This window comes from Protopterus annectens, chromosome 9.part0 (genome assembly GCF_019279795.1).
Source record: "Protopterus annectens isolate FY-2018-M chromosome 9.part0, PAN1.0, whole genome shotgun sequence".
NCBI lineage: Eukaryota > Metazoa > Chordata > Ceratodontiformes > Protopteridae > Protopterus > Protopterus annectens.
Window position 1 is genome coordinate 383,730,055 of NC_056743.1, and position 18,767 is coordinate 383,748,821.

The 18,767-nt window shown below is 43.9% G+C and overlaps 1 protein-coding gene across 3 annotated transcripts in view; it reads right to left on the reverse strand.

The window, feature by feature from the left end:
• The window catches only part of SORBS3 (sorbin and SH3 domain containing 3), a 1,673,489-nt gene that overhangs the window by 433,637 nt on the left and 1,221,085 nt on the right, over positions 1 to 18,767 (reverse strand). For all 3 annotated transcript variants that reach the window (XM_044082929.1, XM_044082928.1, XM_044082927.1), the window contains one exon: positions 25 to 173. In XM_044082929.1, coding sequence (XP_043938864.1) covers positions 25 to 173 — 149 coding nt within the window. The remainder of the gene's footprint in view (positions 1 to 24; positions 174 to 18,767) is intronic.

Consider the following 18,767-nt stretch of genomic DNA (forward strand, 5'->3'; position numbering starts at 1 on the left):
TACTTCCATTTGAATCTAACTTACGTGGAGAAGTTGGGGACTTCATATACCCAAAGTGGTTGGTGGCGAAGTCATCTTCATCTTTATTCCCCCTTGGACTGTCTGGCACAAGGTGGTGGGTGGATGTCGGGCTTAATCCCTTCATGCTATTGTAGACTGGTGTGTTGAAGGTACTGTAAAACAGGAAAATGTCTTCTTATAAATGGCTCCACCTCCAGGCAAATGCAGTATAAAAGCAGTTTTTTTTAAGATCTCAAGTACAACATTCCTTTTTTATTTCATTGCTCAGAATCTGAGTTCAGAGAACAAAACTTCAGTTGCAGTAGTCTGAGAAAGTAACACGAACAAGTAAGTATACTCAAAAGATGGTTAACATTGAAAGAAAGCAAAATCAATGCAACTTTAAACTACAACAATTAAATGATAATACCGAAAATGCCTTCAGGCAAGTCGTCCATGTGGATCAGATGCTGTGAGCCAAACAGATTACATACACAGAAAAACTTTGTAAGGTACAATGTGTGCATTTATAGTGGTAGACCGCTCTCCAGCAGACATGCTGCTATATACATCCCGTCAATGTGTGGGGAGATGCATTTCACAGTCATGTGGTCTTGTCACAGAACACGAGTTCTGATGCGAACACGGCAGCTTGTACAGGTGAACGCTACAACTGACCAACAACTTTTTTGTCAGTGGTGCTTAATAAAAGATTAGATGGTAGCCCCAATAAGAACTGCAAATACAAATGAATTTTAAAATGATGATTTATGGAATACTTTCAGCTTTCCCAGAAATTTTGGGGATGAAGATGAATAAATACAGCCAGTGTTAAAAACACAAGGCAAAAGTCATATAACCAACAAGATAATGAAGGTCGGTATGGAATATTACATTTAGCAATACCTTTGTAGGGTACTAACTCAGCTATGGGAATATACTTTGCACCAGCTATCAGATATCTATGGGTAGATGGAAAAGGCACCTAGAAATATGTTTTGATTGCTAATTTGCTGTTTGTTAGGGGTGAGGGGTGCTTACAATGCCTCCATATACTTGATTTATGCCTTCTCTCTTCCAGATCCACCATGCAGACATTCCTTGAGTATATGTTCTACCAAGCTCGCCAATGTGTATTTGGAAGATTCCTTCTTGGACTTGTTCCTGTCTTCATGTACAAAATGGATAGCATAATGCTTCCCCCTATGGTGGGAAATACAAGTATGGGTAGGGAATGGAAGACACAGTGCTCCATAATAAAACATGCTTGTATTTAGCCCCTTTTTCCCTAAAAGCAGCGACACACTGGTAGTGGTTGAAGGGGAGGGGATGATTTCAAAGGCAGACCATTAGTGCAAGCACAGAGGTAGGACTGTAAACTAACTTTACCCTTTGCATATTGCCTAATGTGCATGTCTGCATGCTTGGTGCTGTTCTTGGAATACTGTGGGAAGGCTCTAGCTCTGCATGCCTGGTGCTGTGCTTGGAATGTTGTGGGAAGGCTCCAGCTCTGCACGCCTGGTGCTGTGCTTGGAATGTTGTGGGAAGGCTCCAGCTCTGCACGCCTGGTGCTGTGCTTGGAATGCTGTGGGAAGGCTCTAGCTCTGCATGCCTGGTGCTGTGCTTGGAATGTTGTGGGAAGGCTCCAGCTCTGCACGCCTGGTGCTGTGCTTGGAATGCTGTGGGAAGGCTCTAGCTCTGCATGCCTGGTGCTGTGCTTGGAATGTTGTGGGAAGGCTCCAGCTCTGCACGCCTGGTGCTGTGCTTGGAATGCTGTGAGAAGGCTCCAGCTCTGCACGCCTGGTGCTGTGTTTGAAATGCTGTGGGAGGGCTGTAGCTCGGCATGCATGGTGCTGTGCTTAGAATGAGGTGGGAAGGATCTAGCTCTACACATTTCTATGAGACAACTAAACTCTAATTCTAGAGAAGAATGGTGGTGTCAAATCACCAACAAATTCATTTGAAACCCGTGCTGTCAATCAAACTCCATCTCTACAAGTCAGCTGCTTTCTTGATGAAGGACATGACCACTAAGAATTCATAGTAAAGAGGTGAACATATTACCATATTATCAGAAATATACACACGCACACATATATATGAACAGGATGGCAAAACAAGTTGAAATTAGAAGTTATGTACTTACCATAACGTTCCATGTTAGTTGTCTTCTTCTCGCCTTCTTTCTCGCTGGATGGGGTTCGGAGCCGATCCTCGGCTCCGACTCGGCCAATACTAAAGCTCGAGAGCTAATTCCACCGGCTCGAGGCTCCCCTATATCCCACAATGCTAGGCGGTAAGTACTCAGATCTCGTTTGATAGCTATACCAAGCAACTCTAGTCTCCATAAAATGGAGTAGGGAAACCCACCTCAAAAGAATCTGCGTAAAAAGGTATCGCAGACCTCAGAAAGGATAAAAGAGGTGGAAGAACTTGTGGGAATGACGACTTCCAGAGGAAGAACATAAACTGAATTCCTGTCGGTCTGTCCAGGCTTGGGGGAAGGAGGGTGGGATGCAAGAAAGAATGCGAGAAGACAACTAACATGGAACGTTATGGTAGGTACATAACTTCTTAATGTTAAGTTGTCAATCTTGCCTTCATTCTTGCTGGATGGGACCGTGTCCCTAGCACCTTATCCCGGGTGGCCTATCGGAACAGACTCTTGAGAACAGTGGAAACAAAACTGGCACAGCTTCTGGAAACCATGTCCAATTTGTAATGTGAAATGAATGTATGAGGAGAAGCCCAGGTGACTGCTGCACAAATGGAATCTATTGGCAGCCTATCCTGAAAAGCTACGGATGTAGCTAATGCCCTAGTTGAATGAGCTCTAGGCCTTGAGGGTAGTTTTTGATGTCTGATCTCATAGATGAAGGTAATTGTAGAGGTGAGCCATCTAGAGAGGGATACTTTAGTAACTGGAAGGCCCAATTTCCCTTCCGCATATGACAGAAACAATTGATTAGATTTCCTGAATTGTTTAGTCCTGTCTAAGTAATATCTAAGTTGGCGATGAACATCCAAAAAATGTAGCTTTTGTTCTGACCTGTTTGAATAGTTAGGGAAAAAGACGGGGAGATCAATAATTTGGTTTAGGTTTGTTTGAGAGGAAACTTTAGGCAAAAAGGATGGATTAGTACGGAGGGATACCCTATCTTTGTGAAAAACTAAGTAAGGAGGACGACTGCACAGAGCATGGAGTTCAGATACCCTTCTCGCTGAAGTTATAGCTACCAGAAAAAGTGTCTTCCAAGAAAGCAACTTCAGAGAACATGAAGCCGCCGGTTCGAAGGGGGGAAGGATTAAGGATGCCAGAACCAAGTTCAAATCCCATTGAGGCGGGGGATCTTTGATTGGAGGTTTGAGAAGGAATACGCCCCTTAAAAAGGCTTTACAGAGTTTGTGAGCCATGATGCTAGACTCTGAAACACCAACATGAAAATTTAATATGGCAGCCAATTGAACTCTTATGGTAGATGCAGATGATCCTAAATGAAAGAGTTCTGCTAGAAAGTCTAGAATAGACTGGATAGGTGCAGTAAAGGGATCTATGTTTTTCGATGTTGCCCAAAAAGAGAAGCGTTTCCATTTGCTACTATAAATCTTCCGGGTAGAAGATTTATGAGGGGCTATCAAGATATCTCGGACCGAGCGAGATATTGAGGGAAGCCTGGCTAAGGTTGGAATCGGAGAAACCACGCTGTGAGGTTTAGAGAAGGCAGAGATTGGTGCAGCTGACCCGATTGGTGGGTTATCAAATCTGGTACTGGGTCCAGATGCCAAGGCTGCTCCAAAAGGTAACGATGAAGAAAGGGAAACCATATCTGTCAAGGCCAGTAAGGGGCAATGAGGATCATTGTCACTCTCAAGGCGATGGCTTTCTGAATTAGTTGAGATATCAGTGGAAAGGGGGGAAAGGCATATAGAAGTCCCCGGGGCCAATCGTGGACTAGAGTGTCTCTGGTGGGATGGCCTGGTAACGGGAAGAGAGTGAAGAAGTCGTGACACTTGCTGTTTTGGGGAGTAGCAAAAAGATCGCAGCAAGGCTGTTCCCATCTTAGGAATACTTCTTCTAGAACTGATTTCTTTAGAGACCACTCGTGGGGCATGAGAATTGCCCTGCTCAATTTGTCTGCAATAACCTTGGATTTCCCGGGAATGTGCGTTGCTATCAGAAAACGCTGAGAAGAGATCGCCCATTGCCAAAGTCTGAGTGCCTCTCGACATAAAGGGTATGATCTGGTTCCGCCTTGTTTGTTGATGTACCACACTACGGACATGTTGTCCGTTTGAATTGCAATAGTCCCAGTGGGAAGAGAGTCGTGAAGGGCTTGCAACGCTAAAAGCACTGCTCTCATCTCCAAGACGTTTATGTGCAAGTGGCACTCGAAAGGTTGCCACGTGCCTTGGACTGTCCTGCCCTGATAATGCCCCCCCCCACCCGATCAGGGTGGCGTCTGTTGTCAACGTGACGACTGGGGGGGGGGGGAGTGAAGGGTCTTCCTTGGAGAAGTTGAGGTGATGTGATCCACCAAGACAGTTGATTCTTGCATGATTGAGTTATCAATATGGTATGGGACATCGGGAGCTGTTGAAAGGACCATTGAGTAAACAGCATCCATTGGAGGATCCTCATGTGAAAGCGAGCTAAGGGGAGAAGGGGAATAGCTGCTGCCATGAGTCCTAACACCTTCAAAACTAGTCTGGCTTTGACTTTGCTGCATTGTAAGAGAAGGGAAACTTGGTTCCGAATGTCTGACACACTCTGCTCTGTGAGTCTGGCTGAAAGATTGAGTGTGTCTAAGGTGGCGCCTATAAAGGTAATAGATTGACAAGGCAGATTTTTCGAAATTTATCGAAATGCCTACAGCTTGGCAAGATTGGATGGTGATGTCCCTGGATAGAAGAAGCTGATGTCTGGTGGTGGCGGTAAGGAGCCAGTCGTCTAAATATGGAAACACCTGGAATCCTTGACGTCTCAAGTGAGCCGCAACCACTGCCATGCATTTGGTAAACACACAGGGGGCTGTAGTGAGACCAAAGGGCAGGGCCCTGAACTGGTAGTGACTGGCTCCCAGCCTGAAGCGGAGATATCTCCTAGAGTGTCTGTTCATCTTGATGTGGTAGTACGCGTCCTGAAGATCTATCGAGCACATCCAATTGTCCTGACCCAAAAAGGGTAGAATGGACTGTAGCGTGACCATCCGGAATTTTGTTTTCCTGACATACTTGTTTAAGTAGCTGAGATCCAGTATGGGTCTCCAGTCCCCTGTTTTTTTTGGTACCAAAAAGAATTTGGAGTAGATTCCGGATCCTTGCTGGTCTGCTGGGACTGATTGGATAGCTCTTTTTGATAACAGCTTTGAAATTTCTAATGCTGCTTGTTCCCTTAGACTGGGTGGAACGTCTGGAAGGGATCTTTTGGGTTGGGATGGGATGTGAAAAGGGAATTTTGTAACCCTCGGATATGATCGACTGTACCCATTTGTCTTGAGTAAGGGAAAGCCAGGTTTTTGGGTACAGGGATAAGCTTCCCCCGACTGTCTCCGAAGGTGGACAGCCGGGCAGCCCCTCAGGGATGCTGAAAGGGTTTGTCAGAGAACATTTCTCTGCTACCCTGGTTTTGCGGACCTCCTCTGCCTCTAGGGCGGCATCTATTATTATTCCCCCCTCTGCCTCTAGAGGGGAATCGGCCTTGTGCGTCAGATGAGACTCCCTGGGATTGTTTGCGGAACCACATCTTTCCTCCCCTCTGACCTTTGGGATAGGGTCTAGAAGGGGTAGAAAAACGGACTCCTACGGCAGAGAGAGTCTTACCTTCTACCTCGCACCTGGTCAATGTATCCTTCACCTGTGGACCAAACAAGGATGATCCATCAAAGGGAGAATTGGTGAAGGACGCCTTGAAAGGGTCCGCAAAGTTGCATAGCCGCATCCAGGCATGATGTCGTAAGGCAACACCTGTGCTTGCAGCTCTACTCGCCCCATCTGCAGCATATGAGAACAGCCGCATGGAGGAGTTAACAATGGAATTCAGGGTTGCCAACTGGGAGTTCATTGTGTCTTTGAACCCCTCAGCTGTAGGATCCTTTATCAGTTCACCCATATCCTTGAGTAAATCTCTCTGGAGACGAGTGAAGTGGCATAAGTAATTCAGCGAATGCATTGAAAAGGTCGCTGATGAGAACATCCGCTTGCCGTACCGTCCATGGTCCTAGATTCCTTATTAGGAGGATGGACAGGAACCGAAGGATCAGCTAACTCCTTCTTAGTGGCCACAGCCACCACCATGGCATCAACAGGGACACCTTTGGATAAAAAATCTTTATCTCTAGGGGCAGTAATAAATTTAGATGGTCTCGGGGTGGGTTCCACTGAATCAGGAGCCGTCCAAGGCTTCCTTGCCACCACTTCCATAAGGGGGTCAAAGGGAGGGGACACCCAGGAGGTAGAAGGGTGAGAGCCAAATGCCTCAAGATACACTGACTCATCTTCCGAAGGGTTAAGGGCTGGCCAATTCCCCCTCTGTTTCAGGATCTCAAGGATGTCAGCAAAGGAAACATCCTCAGAGGGGGATCGAGGGGAACCTTTGGATTCCTCCAAGTCAGTGTCAGAGGTGATACACTCAGGGGAGTCAATGTGCTTCCTCTTGCACTGCCTCTTCCTTGGGGGATCTCCTATTGGGTCAGGAGAGGCCTCGGAAGAGGAGGAAATTCCCAATGGGGAAACTTGAGGAGTTGGCTCTCTGCGGTCTAAGACAAGGGGGTGAGTAGAAATCACCGCAGGCACTGTAGATGGGGGGGCTGAAGGAGCCGACTGTGGGGCAGAACCTGGTTCTAGCACGCTCCGCATGACCTCAAAGGCACCCCTGTCAGGCAAGGCCAGAGGCCCCCGCTCCGAAGAGACAAGGACCTCTCCCGACACCGACAGGGATGGCTCCAAAGCCGATGTCGGAGCCGAACTCACCAGCGCTGAAGCCCCGAGAGGGAGAGCGGGGTTGGACAAGGGTCCAATGCCCCCCGGAGCCGACGAGGGAAGCTCGGTGCCGAGATCCCTCCAAGGAGGAGATCGGAGCAGACGATGGAGCTGAAAGGGAAGGTATCGGATCTGACGCACCGACAGTCATGCGTCAGTCATGGCTCCGACAAGCCCTGGCTCCGAACTCAAAGGAGTCGGAGGAGGAATGTATTGGGGAATGGAAATAGCCACTGACTGGTGAGTCGGCCTATGCAGCATTTGGACCAGTGCCTCGGACTTGAGAAGTCTACTCACTACCCTTTGCAAATCGTGGTCAGATAACCTGGAAGACCTTGAGGAATGAGTTTTATGGCTCCGTTCAGAAAGAAGAGGGGATCCTGGCGCCGAATGCACGGAGCCGATAGAGGGGGATCTGGACCTCTTCCTAGACTGTGGCTCCGATAAGAGTATCGAAGCCAACGGAGTTTTATCAGCCTTGGCTCCAGCCGGAGCCGAGGTAACAGTATGAGGCTTGGAAACATCGGCTCCGGCCGGGGCCGATGTTGAAGCCAACAATCTTTCGAGCAGTCGACTCTGAAACCGGAGCCGACTGTTTGGAAGTTTTAGAAGGCTTCCCCGACACAGACTGAGTCGGGGGGCCTTCAGGCTTTAATAAGCTCCGCAAGATTAATTTGTTCTGTGTTCCTGCAGGACTCTAGGGCTAAAACCATGACAAACAGCACAAGAGTCCTGCAGGTGCAAAGGTCCCAGGCAATACACACAAGAAGTGTGACCATCTGTCAGAGACATTTTCTGACAGCACGAGTCACACTTCTTGAAGCCTGAGACCTTAGAGTCTTTTGACATCGTAAAAGAAGTGCCTGACAACAACACAAACACACTACAGACACACGCTCTACTGAAAAAATTATTAAAATTATTAAATTATTAAGGCTAACTAGCCACAAATATACACACACACACACACACAAGCTCTTAACTAAAAAACAACTAATTTAGTCACACTAAAGGACTGGGGGAAGGGAGGGGCCGAAGGCCTATAAGATAAGGGTAGAAAGGAAGGGAATATAGACCCGAAAAAAAAACAGGGGTCAATTTATCTAACTATTAAACTAAAAGGTTATGGTATGAGACAAAAAGGGGTTAAGAAATACCTAATATGGTAAAAACTCTAATTCACCTGCCTGAGCCGGTAGAAAAGCACCTCGTCAGCTATAGCGGCAAACGAGATCTGAGTAGTTACCGCCTAGCATTGTGGGATATAGGGGAGCCTCGAGCCGGTGGAATTAGCTCTCGAGCTTTAGTATTGGCCGAGTCAGAGCCGAGGATCGGCTCCAAACCCCATCCAGCAAGAATGAAGGCGAGATTGACAACTTAACATCAATGTATTATGTTATGAAGTAGGATTTATTTATAGAATGTATAAAGTCTATTTTTAAAAAAGTATGGCATATTAGTGAAGATGGAGCTCTGAAGAAGACTTTTTTTAAAGTTAAGGTATATCTGACTATATAGTAAGTAGTAATTTTGAAAGGGTCTATATTAGATAATTGAACTTTTAAAAATTTCGACTGTCATATGGTCGACACCATATGACTGAACTTTCAAAAGTTTGAATATCTAATAAAAAAAATAAACTACAACACAAATAACCTACCTGAACGTTATAAGCAGGGGGGAAATCTCCCTTACACCCCCGCTCTTTAAATATACCAACTCTGACATCGCACTACACTGTACGGAGATCTCCATTAAAATGCTATAACTTTCTAAAACTCGATCATATGGTGTCGACTACATGACACTCGAACTTTTGAAAGTTCGATCATCCAATATAGACCCATTTTGAAATGCTAGATGATGAACTTATTAGGAATGTTGTGGCCCACAGGTTGGGAGGGTAGACTAATGGTTAAGGTGTTTGCCTTACAAACACAAGGTGCAGGGTTTGAGTCTCACAAGGGATAATTGGCTAGGCTTAAAATAACTTGCAAGGGCAGTTAGCCTAGTACGAACCTATGAACCTATGAATACCTTGTGGCAAATGTATTTGATACAAGCATGTTATAAATAATACTGAGGTATAAATAGCAAGAATTTCAATGCAGCAGGTACATTTAGCTGCATTTCTGACAGCTATATATGGTCTCAGATGGTCTTGCAATTTGATATATATAATGGAGAAACAAACAGGAAATAAAAACAGAGCCTCCAGCAACGCTTGGGGGATACAAGTAAAAGTGTTGATTACAGTACTCTTGCAATTCACTTTAAGATTCAATAGGATAGTTTACAGGTTACTGTTCCTTATCATGGTTTGGATGGTTGTGATTTGATTACTATTAAAAATATTTTGGGGAAAAAAGCTCAAATAATTAAATCTGGTACTTTGAGATGCAGTGGTCTAAATATGGAACTTAGCAACTGGAACAGGAACCCTCTTCACAAGTAAAATCAATAAATTTATTAGGCTTAAAATGCATTAAATTTCAATACACTTTTCGTCAAGGATGTGTACCTGACTTCATCAGAAGCTTGTAAACAGTGAAACACAGGCATTACATCAATTATATACCAATTCAATAATTGGCTGCATACTTTGACCTGTTGTTGATTAATTGTCAAGGTAACATGGTCAATTCGAAACTATGTTTCTTTGTCACAATTCTCATCAAGCACAAAAGCAAAGACGGCAATTACATTTGTGTGTAAACAAACATATTCATAAACAGTATTTTCATAAGTATATTTGGTACACAGTTACTTGGACTATTGCCTCTAGTTGTGAACAAGTTGATCTTGCTTGTTCAACTAGCGTCTGTTTAACTTGAAATTTTCCATCTATGACTTATACTGGCTAAGTACCGACAGTGACTTTATGTCCACTCACTTAGGGGGATTATAAAAGGGGACTATGCCAGTGGTTAATGAGTTAAAGGTGCATTCACTTTATGGTTATGGGGTAACAATAATGGCTATACTAATATTCTTATATATTTGTATGGGTCTACTTCTAATGACCGAAACGCCGATTCGCCGACAGTGAAATCACTGACACGAAACGACCGACAACGCAGTTGACCGACACGCTCGAATCCCGACAGACGGAAGACCGACAAGGGGAATGTGTAAGCGCGACCTGGTAAGTATGCGATAGTGAGGGATTTAGGAGTAGGGAGCGGACAGGTAAGTGTGCAATACTCAGGGATGTAGGGTTAGGGTGTGTGATAGGTGAGTGTGCGGTAGTGTCGGAGCTTGGGGTTTGGGGTGTGTAAGTGAGTTAGGGTTAGGGTGCAGGTAGGGAGAGTGCGGTAGTGTCGGAGCTTGGGGTTGGGTGTGTAAGTGAGTTAGGGTTAGGGTGCAGGTAGGGAGAGTGTGCGGTAGTGTCAGAGCTTGGGGTTGGGGTGTGTAAGTGAGTTAGGGTTAGGGTGCAGGTAGGGAGAGTGTGCGGTAGTGTCGGACCTTAGGGTTAGGGTTTGGGTTAGGGCTAGTGGATATGTGTTGTAGTGTACTGTGTTGTTTACGTGTAGTGTGTCGGTGTTATGGTGTTCGGTGTTTCGCGTTGTCGGGTTTGTGTGTTGTCGGTTTTCTGGCGTCGGTGATTTCTGTGTCGGGGAATCGTTGGTTCGGTCTTTAGAAGTAGACCCATTTGTATACATACCCATACCCTTTTACTTACATTTTAACACTAATTTCCATTTTTACTTTCATTTTTATTAAGTTTTAATATTAGGTATAATACGGTTTTAATACAGTAAATTGATTAATAAAATTTATACGAACAATTTGAAAATCTATATACACTTTAGGTTTAGTACTAGCACTACAAACAACAAGTAGTACAGATACTTTAAGGGGTGAACATTTAAAGGCTCGGTAATTATTACCTGGCGAATGCAGAATATTAGGACTATTTATGCATTTTTTATACAATAATATTGTCATGAAATACTGTTTATGAATATGTTTGTTTACACACTAATGTAATTGCCGTCTTTGCTTTTGTGCTTGATGAGAATTGTGACAAAGAATCATAGTTTCGAATTGACCATGTTACCTTGACAATTAATCAACAACAGGTCAAAGTATGCAGCCAATTATTGAATTGGTATATAATTGATGTAATGCCTGTGTTTCACCGTTTACAAGCTACTGATGAAGTCAGGTACACGTCCTTGACGAAAAGTGTATTGAAATTTAACTCACTTTAAGCCTAATAAATTTATTGATTTTACTTGTGAAGAGGGTTCCTGTTCCAGTTGCTTAGTTTATTCGTCGTTCATTCACAACACTTCTAAATATGGAACTTAATTGAAAAGAATTTAAATATTTTGTGAATTTTACTGGATCTTTTTAACTGACCTTAATTCTTTTTAGTTTTTTTGTGGAAAGTGTAGTTTTTGATGCAATGGTTTAAACCCTAGAGGGTCTACGACTGAGGCACTAGGTTAGTGGAATAAAAGTTTGAAAAGATGTTTTTATAATAATAATATTCTCAGAAGATCCTGCTAGCCAAAGCTGAACTGATGACTACACCCATAGTTGATTCACAGAAGTATCACTGAACAAGTGCAGAAAATTTGGTGAGACCACCCACAGTTCTCCTACATTGAAGGTGAAGTGGAACACAGCTGATTTTTTAAACTGCAGTGGGTTCCATCTTGCCATTTTTGAATACAGAATATCTGAACAAATAAATCATCTGATAACTGTCTACATGGTCGCCATGAGTTAGATATGACAACCACCGCAAACACACGTGCTTGTGTTACAGTGGTAAACAATCCTTACATCATGTATACTGTCTGCACCCTCTAACACCATATCTGAAATCTAGCACAGTTCTTCATTATGATGATACTGCCAGGTTAGCAAAAGCAAACACTCTCATCTGATAGGTCACTAAGGTACTTTCACAGTAATTAACCTGCTTTGTATGTTGCATCACTAAAGAAGTCAAGCCAGTTATTAACAGCCATCAGCCTGTCACTAAATTGGAATTAAACCACTGCAGTATCTCTTTCTACAGGTCCTGAGGAAACACGGATATTCACAACTCTCTTTATTCAATACCTCTTCCTGTGGATTGCTTTAACTATATTGGTAGTCTTTCTTTGCACCTTGCCCAACAGCTTAATTTACTTGACCCTGAACAATCCCTAGAACTGCACATGGCCATGTCTCCACCAGTGCATTGTCTTCTCCACAACTGCACACGGCCATGTACCCACCAGTACATTGTATTCCCCAGAACTGCACACGGCCATGTCTCCACCAGTGCATTGCATTCCCCAGAACTGCACACGGCCATGTCGCCACCAGTGCATTGCATTCTCCAGAAGTGCACACGTCCATGCCCCCACCAGTGAATTGTATTCTCCACAATTGCACATGGCCATGTCCCCACCAGTGCATTGTATTCTCCACAACTGTACATGGCCATGTCCCCACCAGTGCAATGTATTGTCCAGAACCGCACACAGCCATGTCCCCACCAGTGCATAGTGTATTGCATTCTCCAGAACTGCCTAGGGACATATCCCCACCAGTGCATTGTATTTTCCCCAACTGCACACAGTCATGTTCCCACCAGTGCATTGTATTCTCAACAACTGCACAAAGCCATGCCCCCAACAGTGCACTGTATTCCCCAGAACTGCACACAGCCATGTCCCCACCAGTTCACTGTATTCTCCAGAACAGCACACAGCCATGTCTTTAGAAGTGTATTGTGCCATATTAATGTGTTGGCCAATGCTAGACACTTAGGTGTGTGTAACAATTTATGGGCAAAACTGAAAAGTGATGCTCAAATGATGTCAGTTCAGGGTAACCCACTGAAAGACAATAGTGTACGTCCCTGTGATAACCTGCAGTAAATCCAGACAATGTGTTGCATCTTAAATTCATTCTTGCGAACAAGTGGTCATTGTTAGCATGCAGATTTGCTGAGTAAAACTGCAAAGGAAGTGAGTAAATTACTGCAGAGATTTATCTTCATCAGGGGAGAAGGAAAATCTTGACCATGTAAAGATTTCAACTGTTTTGTTTATTGGTTTTGTTCAAGAAAGAATGAGCACAAACGTCATACGGGGGATGCTTATCAGTGATAACTGCTAGCAATTTAGTGGAGATTACTACCTAAAATCTGAAAAAGTATCCTCTGAATTGGAACTCTGGGTCACTTATAACAAACATCTACTACCAAATGTCTTTCCAGCATTGAGATGCAGTCCCACAGCTGCAGAGATGTGAAGCTGTAGTGAAGGGTGGTATTGAGTGAAGATAAACTAATATAAGCAAAGACAGCTGCATCACTTGCATGCTGCACTAGGTTGGCAGGTCCACACTGACTTCTGATGTCACTGACGTTGATTATAAGACAGAGGTCTAATACTAAGCCTTAAGGGAAGCCATGCATCAACTGGGGTGAGATTGAATTATTTCACTTAGCAGATTAGCACTTACTATCCAGGTTACTAAAACCAGCTGGTCACAATGAGTGACACTATAGTGAGAAAGAATATTAAGTGCTTGCTTTATAACAACCACAATAAAAGTCCTGACAGGTCTAAAAAACAAGTCCCAACAAGTTTATTTCTGTTCACCTGGTCATGTATAAAACTAGTGGCCAGTGGCATCCATCTGTGATGTATCATGGCCCTGGGGCATTTAGGTTCCATGTGCAGTACATTGAAGTGTAGCTGCCTCTCTCGTTTGAGGTTGTCCTGCTTGTATCCTAGCCTAACTCATATCCCCATGTGGTTTATTAGCTATAATTTAATACACAGTGTGATGCCTTCAACAAGCATGTTAAGGATCTTTTGATTTATCTCAGTCGCATGATGCTGGATAGATCCCTTTCTTTGGATTACATTACACAAGTTAAGGAAATTAGTGAAGGAGATTGTGTGCCTGTCCAGTCTGCCCCACTCTGTCTTGTACCCTTCCTGATGGTCTTCTAGCACCAGTTCAGACAGAGTACTCCAAAGATCTACTAATCTCTCAATAAAAAGCACCTCCCCAGGTTGCAATTAAAATGAGTATCCTCCTGTTGCCTCTGACTGCATCTCCCTCTTCCTATATGCTTTTGCTTCACGTGTTTTACATGCATCATTCTGAACATGTGTATCATAGTCTCTTGTCTATCCTCTTATTTTCAGAACGCACAAATACAATGCTTTCAAATTCTCTTTCCCAGGATGACCTTTAATGTCTTCATTTGGATGCTTTTCAGTTGTTTCACATCCTTTTTTCCTGAAGGTCTCCACAACCATATGTAGAATTCCAGATGTCTAAGCAGCACTGGATGCTAAAGGAACCTCACTGGCCACCAAGATATAATGCGGCACAAATCAAGAAAAGAAAGGTGACAGCAGCTGGCTGCCTTGCTAAGTTTTCTACAGCCCAAAGCAGAATAGTTAGTCTCATAATTTAAGTTTAAGCATTTACACATGCTTATGTGCATAATACTTTAAATATAAAAAGCAGATTCTGTCCACCATTTTTACATGCACCTTGTAGATATGTTGTAGCCATTTTATTTTGTTAAACATTATTTACACTCCACTTGTATGTTTGCTTACATCTGCTATGTTGATAGGTTCATAGGTTGATACTAGGCTATATGCCCTAGGGCATTTATCAGCCTAGCCAGAGAGTGTATTTGGCTTATGCCACCCCTTAAAAAATGGATTTTACTGTGCCCTTTTTTGGTTACTTTATTGAGTCTCTGTCTAGTAGTGGCACAGAAGTAATCCCTGGAGTGAACATACGGTCTCCCATCCACTCGTCAAGATTTCTCTTGAAGACAGTCAGCGAGGGGCTCTGCCTGATATGGACTGGGATTCTACTCCAGAGTACTGGGAGCCTCTGCATCAAGAATCTCTCTCTCCAGCATGTCCTATTAATTTCTGTATTGAGATTCAAATCCCTTGAGCGCATAGCTCTAGTGGATTTGGATTTTTTGAGGTGGAGCATGTCCATTAATTCTGGGTTGGACATGGCTTTATAAATCAGGCACAGATCGCCTCTAAGTAGGAAGTATGCCACTGAGTAGAGCTTGAGTTTCGTTAACCTAGCAGCATAGGTCATCTGTTTGAGACCCTTGATCCTCTTGGTGAGGTACTTTTGTGGTCTCTCCAGTTGCTGCAGGTGATGGGTAAGGTAGATCCCAAACAGGGCATTGTATTCAATTATGGGCCTGATGAGGGATAAGTAAAGGGGCACAATGACCTCCTTGGATCTAGATGTGAACCCTTTCATGATGAGGTGGGCTATATAGACTGTCTTTCTAACCACTTTGGAACGTGGTTGTCAAAGGAGATTACTATCAACTTGGGTTCCCAGGTCCCTAATTACTTCCTCCGTACTTAATGGATTACCACCTATATGGTAGTTTGTGGGCACTTTGTTTTTTCCAGAGGGTATGACTATACACTTCTTGGCGTTTAGTTTCAGGCCATGGATTTGGCACCAGTTGTCCATCTCCGTGAGACCCTTTTAGAGGATGCCTGTGTCAGCTGGAGAGTCGATTATGGCACCCAGTTTGCAGTCGTCTGCAAACTTGGTCAGCCATAGTCCTCCCATGTTGGCCTGTACCTCTGAAAAATATATACAGAACAAGAGCGGTCCCAGAACTGAGCCTTGTGGGACGCCACTTGTAACAGGTTTAGAGTCTGACATAGCTCCTGCAATTCTGACCATGTGGGTTCTGTCCTTGAGCCAGTTTGCAACCCACCTTATGACATAGGGGTTGATATTTAGGCTGGAGAGCTTATCTTATGCCAGAGTGAGATATGGTGTCAAAGGCTTTTGCGAGGTCCAGGTAGGCAGTGTGGACTACCTTCCCTTCATCTATGGCCTTGGTGACTGTTTTGAAGAAGTCTACCAGATTCAAGAGGCAGGATCTGCCTTTAACAAAGCCAAATTGTGTAGGATCTAGTGTCTGTAGTTCCCCAATGTCTTTGGTTATGAGTCCCATGATGATCCGCTCCATGGCCTTGCAGACTAGGCTAGTCAGGCTTATGGGGCGATAGTTCCCAGGGTCCGTTGAGGCTCCGCCTTTGTGGAGTGGGACCACTGTTGCTGTACGCCATTCCTTGGGTACATAACCTGTAGAAAGGCTGAGATTGAACAGTAGCCTAATATGAGGTTTTAGCTCCTCTTGGAGCTCCTGTAGGACGCAGCCCGGGACACCATTTGGTCCCATTGATGTTGCGTTCTTTGTTTTGGAGTGGGCAGCTCCTACCTGAGCATCTGTGATGACAGGGAGACGACTCTCTGCTGGGATAGATAATTGCTCCTTTGGGGGGAAGGGGGGGGTTTGCACTGAACCTGTCCGCCAGGATGTTGGCAATGTCTGTGGGTTCAGTGTATTTTTTGTCATTTTGGACCAACTCCGAGCATATCTCGGAGTAGCCACCCAGGTTTCTAACATAACTAAAGAAAGCCTTGTGGTTATCTTTAGTGTCTTGTGCAATTTTTCTCTCGAAGCTGGCCTTGGAAGATTTTATGAGGGCCCGTAGTTTTTTGCTAGTACTGATCAGTGATGCCTTCTTATTGAGGGATTTTGCTCTATCCTGCAGTAGCTTTCTCCTTTTGTTGTATAGTTTATTTATGGCTGTGGTCCACCAGACAGGATGTCTGCCTTTGGAGGATTGGGTCTTGGTTTTATTTGGGATTGCATGATCCATGCATTCCTGAAGATGTTCACAGAATGCATTTATATAGGACTCTGCTGTTTGGGCCGTAGTTTCCACTGCCCCGGGGGCTTTGAGTGATTTCACCTCGGTTTTGAGTAGTGTGAAATTAGCCTTGGAGAAGTTTTTTACTGTGTTTTTTTGGGGTGGTGGTGGGGTCGGGATGTGGATGTCCAGCAAGATTAATTTGTGGTCTGATCTTACCAATGAGGGGTGTACCTCTGGTGTAGAGCATAGAGTCCCCATGTTTGTGATGACCAGGTCAAGTATGTTTACCCCTCTTGTAGGTGTGGTGACCAGTTGTTCCATAGCATTTACTGTTATTTATTTGCTTTTTAAGGCTTTATTGTTACCAGATTATGTTAAATTCTGCCAAGTCTGCCTAGTCATAAATTCAGGTTCATATGCCTGCACACAGCTTTTACAGAATTACTTGTTTACCACTGCTTTGCATCATCTATTGACAAATGGGGCTGTCTGCTAGGGGGATATGAATTTCTACACATCTATATCACTGGTCTCTGGCAATTAACTGCCTTAGCAATGCAATTGAATGGAACTGATGCTTGCCGTTTCCTTCATGGAGGCAGTTTTTGTGGCTCATGGTGTAAATTGGACATGGCTTGACTTTATGTTCATATTATGTTCCATTTGATCTTGCTTGCTGTGCTGAGTGCAGCTAACAGACTTCAGGTTCACAGACCTTTTCTTAATTTTAGCACGTCCAACATTAGTACTTTAATATATGCTACCCATATTCCTTTAAGGAACCTGTGACCCACAAACAGCTTCACTAGGTTAGTCATCCTTAACTAATTATGTACTGCATGTAGTGCCCAGATTACATTCAAACATTGTCTAAATCATATTCTTGTTCAGTGCAGCTATTGTGTAAGACCCAACATTATCAATGCTTACAAGGGTGCTTAACAACTGTTAAGCACTCTTTACATGCTGTTAATATTGAGTCTGCACTAAAAGCAGACAGCGCCGATCAGAAATTAGCACCAACAGGACATGAAATGGACTTGTTTCTGACTCCTGTCTACTAAAATGCACACATATTTGGATGCCAAGATTCACCTTGACACCAGATTTCTTGGCATCTACATCTTGAATACATAATATGTTTGTTATAATTGGTGACCCAGTCATAATCTTCTATGTAGTGGATGGAGTGCTCCAATATCAAGAAAAAGGCAACTAAGTCAAGTGTTACTCTAGTGCAAGACCTGTGCTTAAGAAGGTGTTTAACAATTGTTAAGCACCTTTCTAACCACTATTAATATGTCTCATGCTAGGCACTGTGTATTGTCAGTGCTCACTAAGGATTTACCAGCATTCAAAGCCAGTAAAATAATATGGTCTTTTTTCTCATTTTGTAACCAGTAGTATATCAAGCAGATACAGCTCCATGCACTACAAAGAATTTTGATTGAGTCTCCATCTCCAGTAGTAACCTTTAATTTTGCATTCTCAGCAATGATGCCAAGATTCAACTCTTGAGCTTTGCTCTCAAGGTTAATTTCTTGTCATCCATGTCTCTGTGTTACATGCAGCTCGTGGTCATTGTAAACACATCAAAATGGAGATCTCAATTTTAACCGATGGTCTGAACCTGGAAATGTGCTATTTGGAGGATGATGGTTTGTGGAGGGTTAGAGGGCAGAGGTAGTAACATGACTGAAGAAGAAAGTGTGAATTTCTGGTGCAACCGGTGTACAAGGAAGCATCCTGACAGTTGATGAAGCACCTCAAGGCCTAGGTACTTGTGAGGGCTGGAAAGTGTCACATGATTTACCAAAGGGTCTCAGAATCTGCAGCAGCAAATGGCCCTGGAAAGAGTGTCTCATCACAGTGCTGGTGCTGGTTGCAAAGGGATAGCAGGACAGCAGGATGCAGCGGTTACATTTATGACTTGGAACAATCTTATTAGAAGAGGAAGGATGTTGAGTAGTACTGAGAGGGAGGGGCTGTGACGTGATTCTACTGCAGGAGACAAAGGTCAAGAGCAGCAGAATGTGGTAATTGGCGGGAATGGGAAATGTGGCATTCGCATGGTACTCTGTAAAAGGTGGAAGGCAT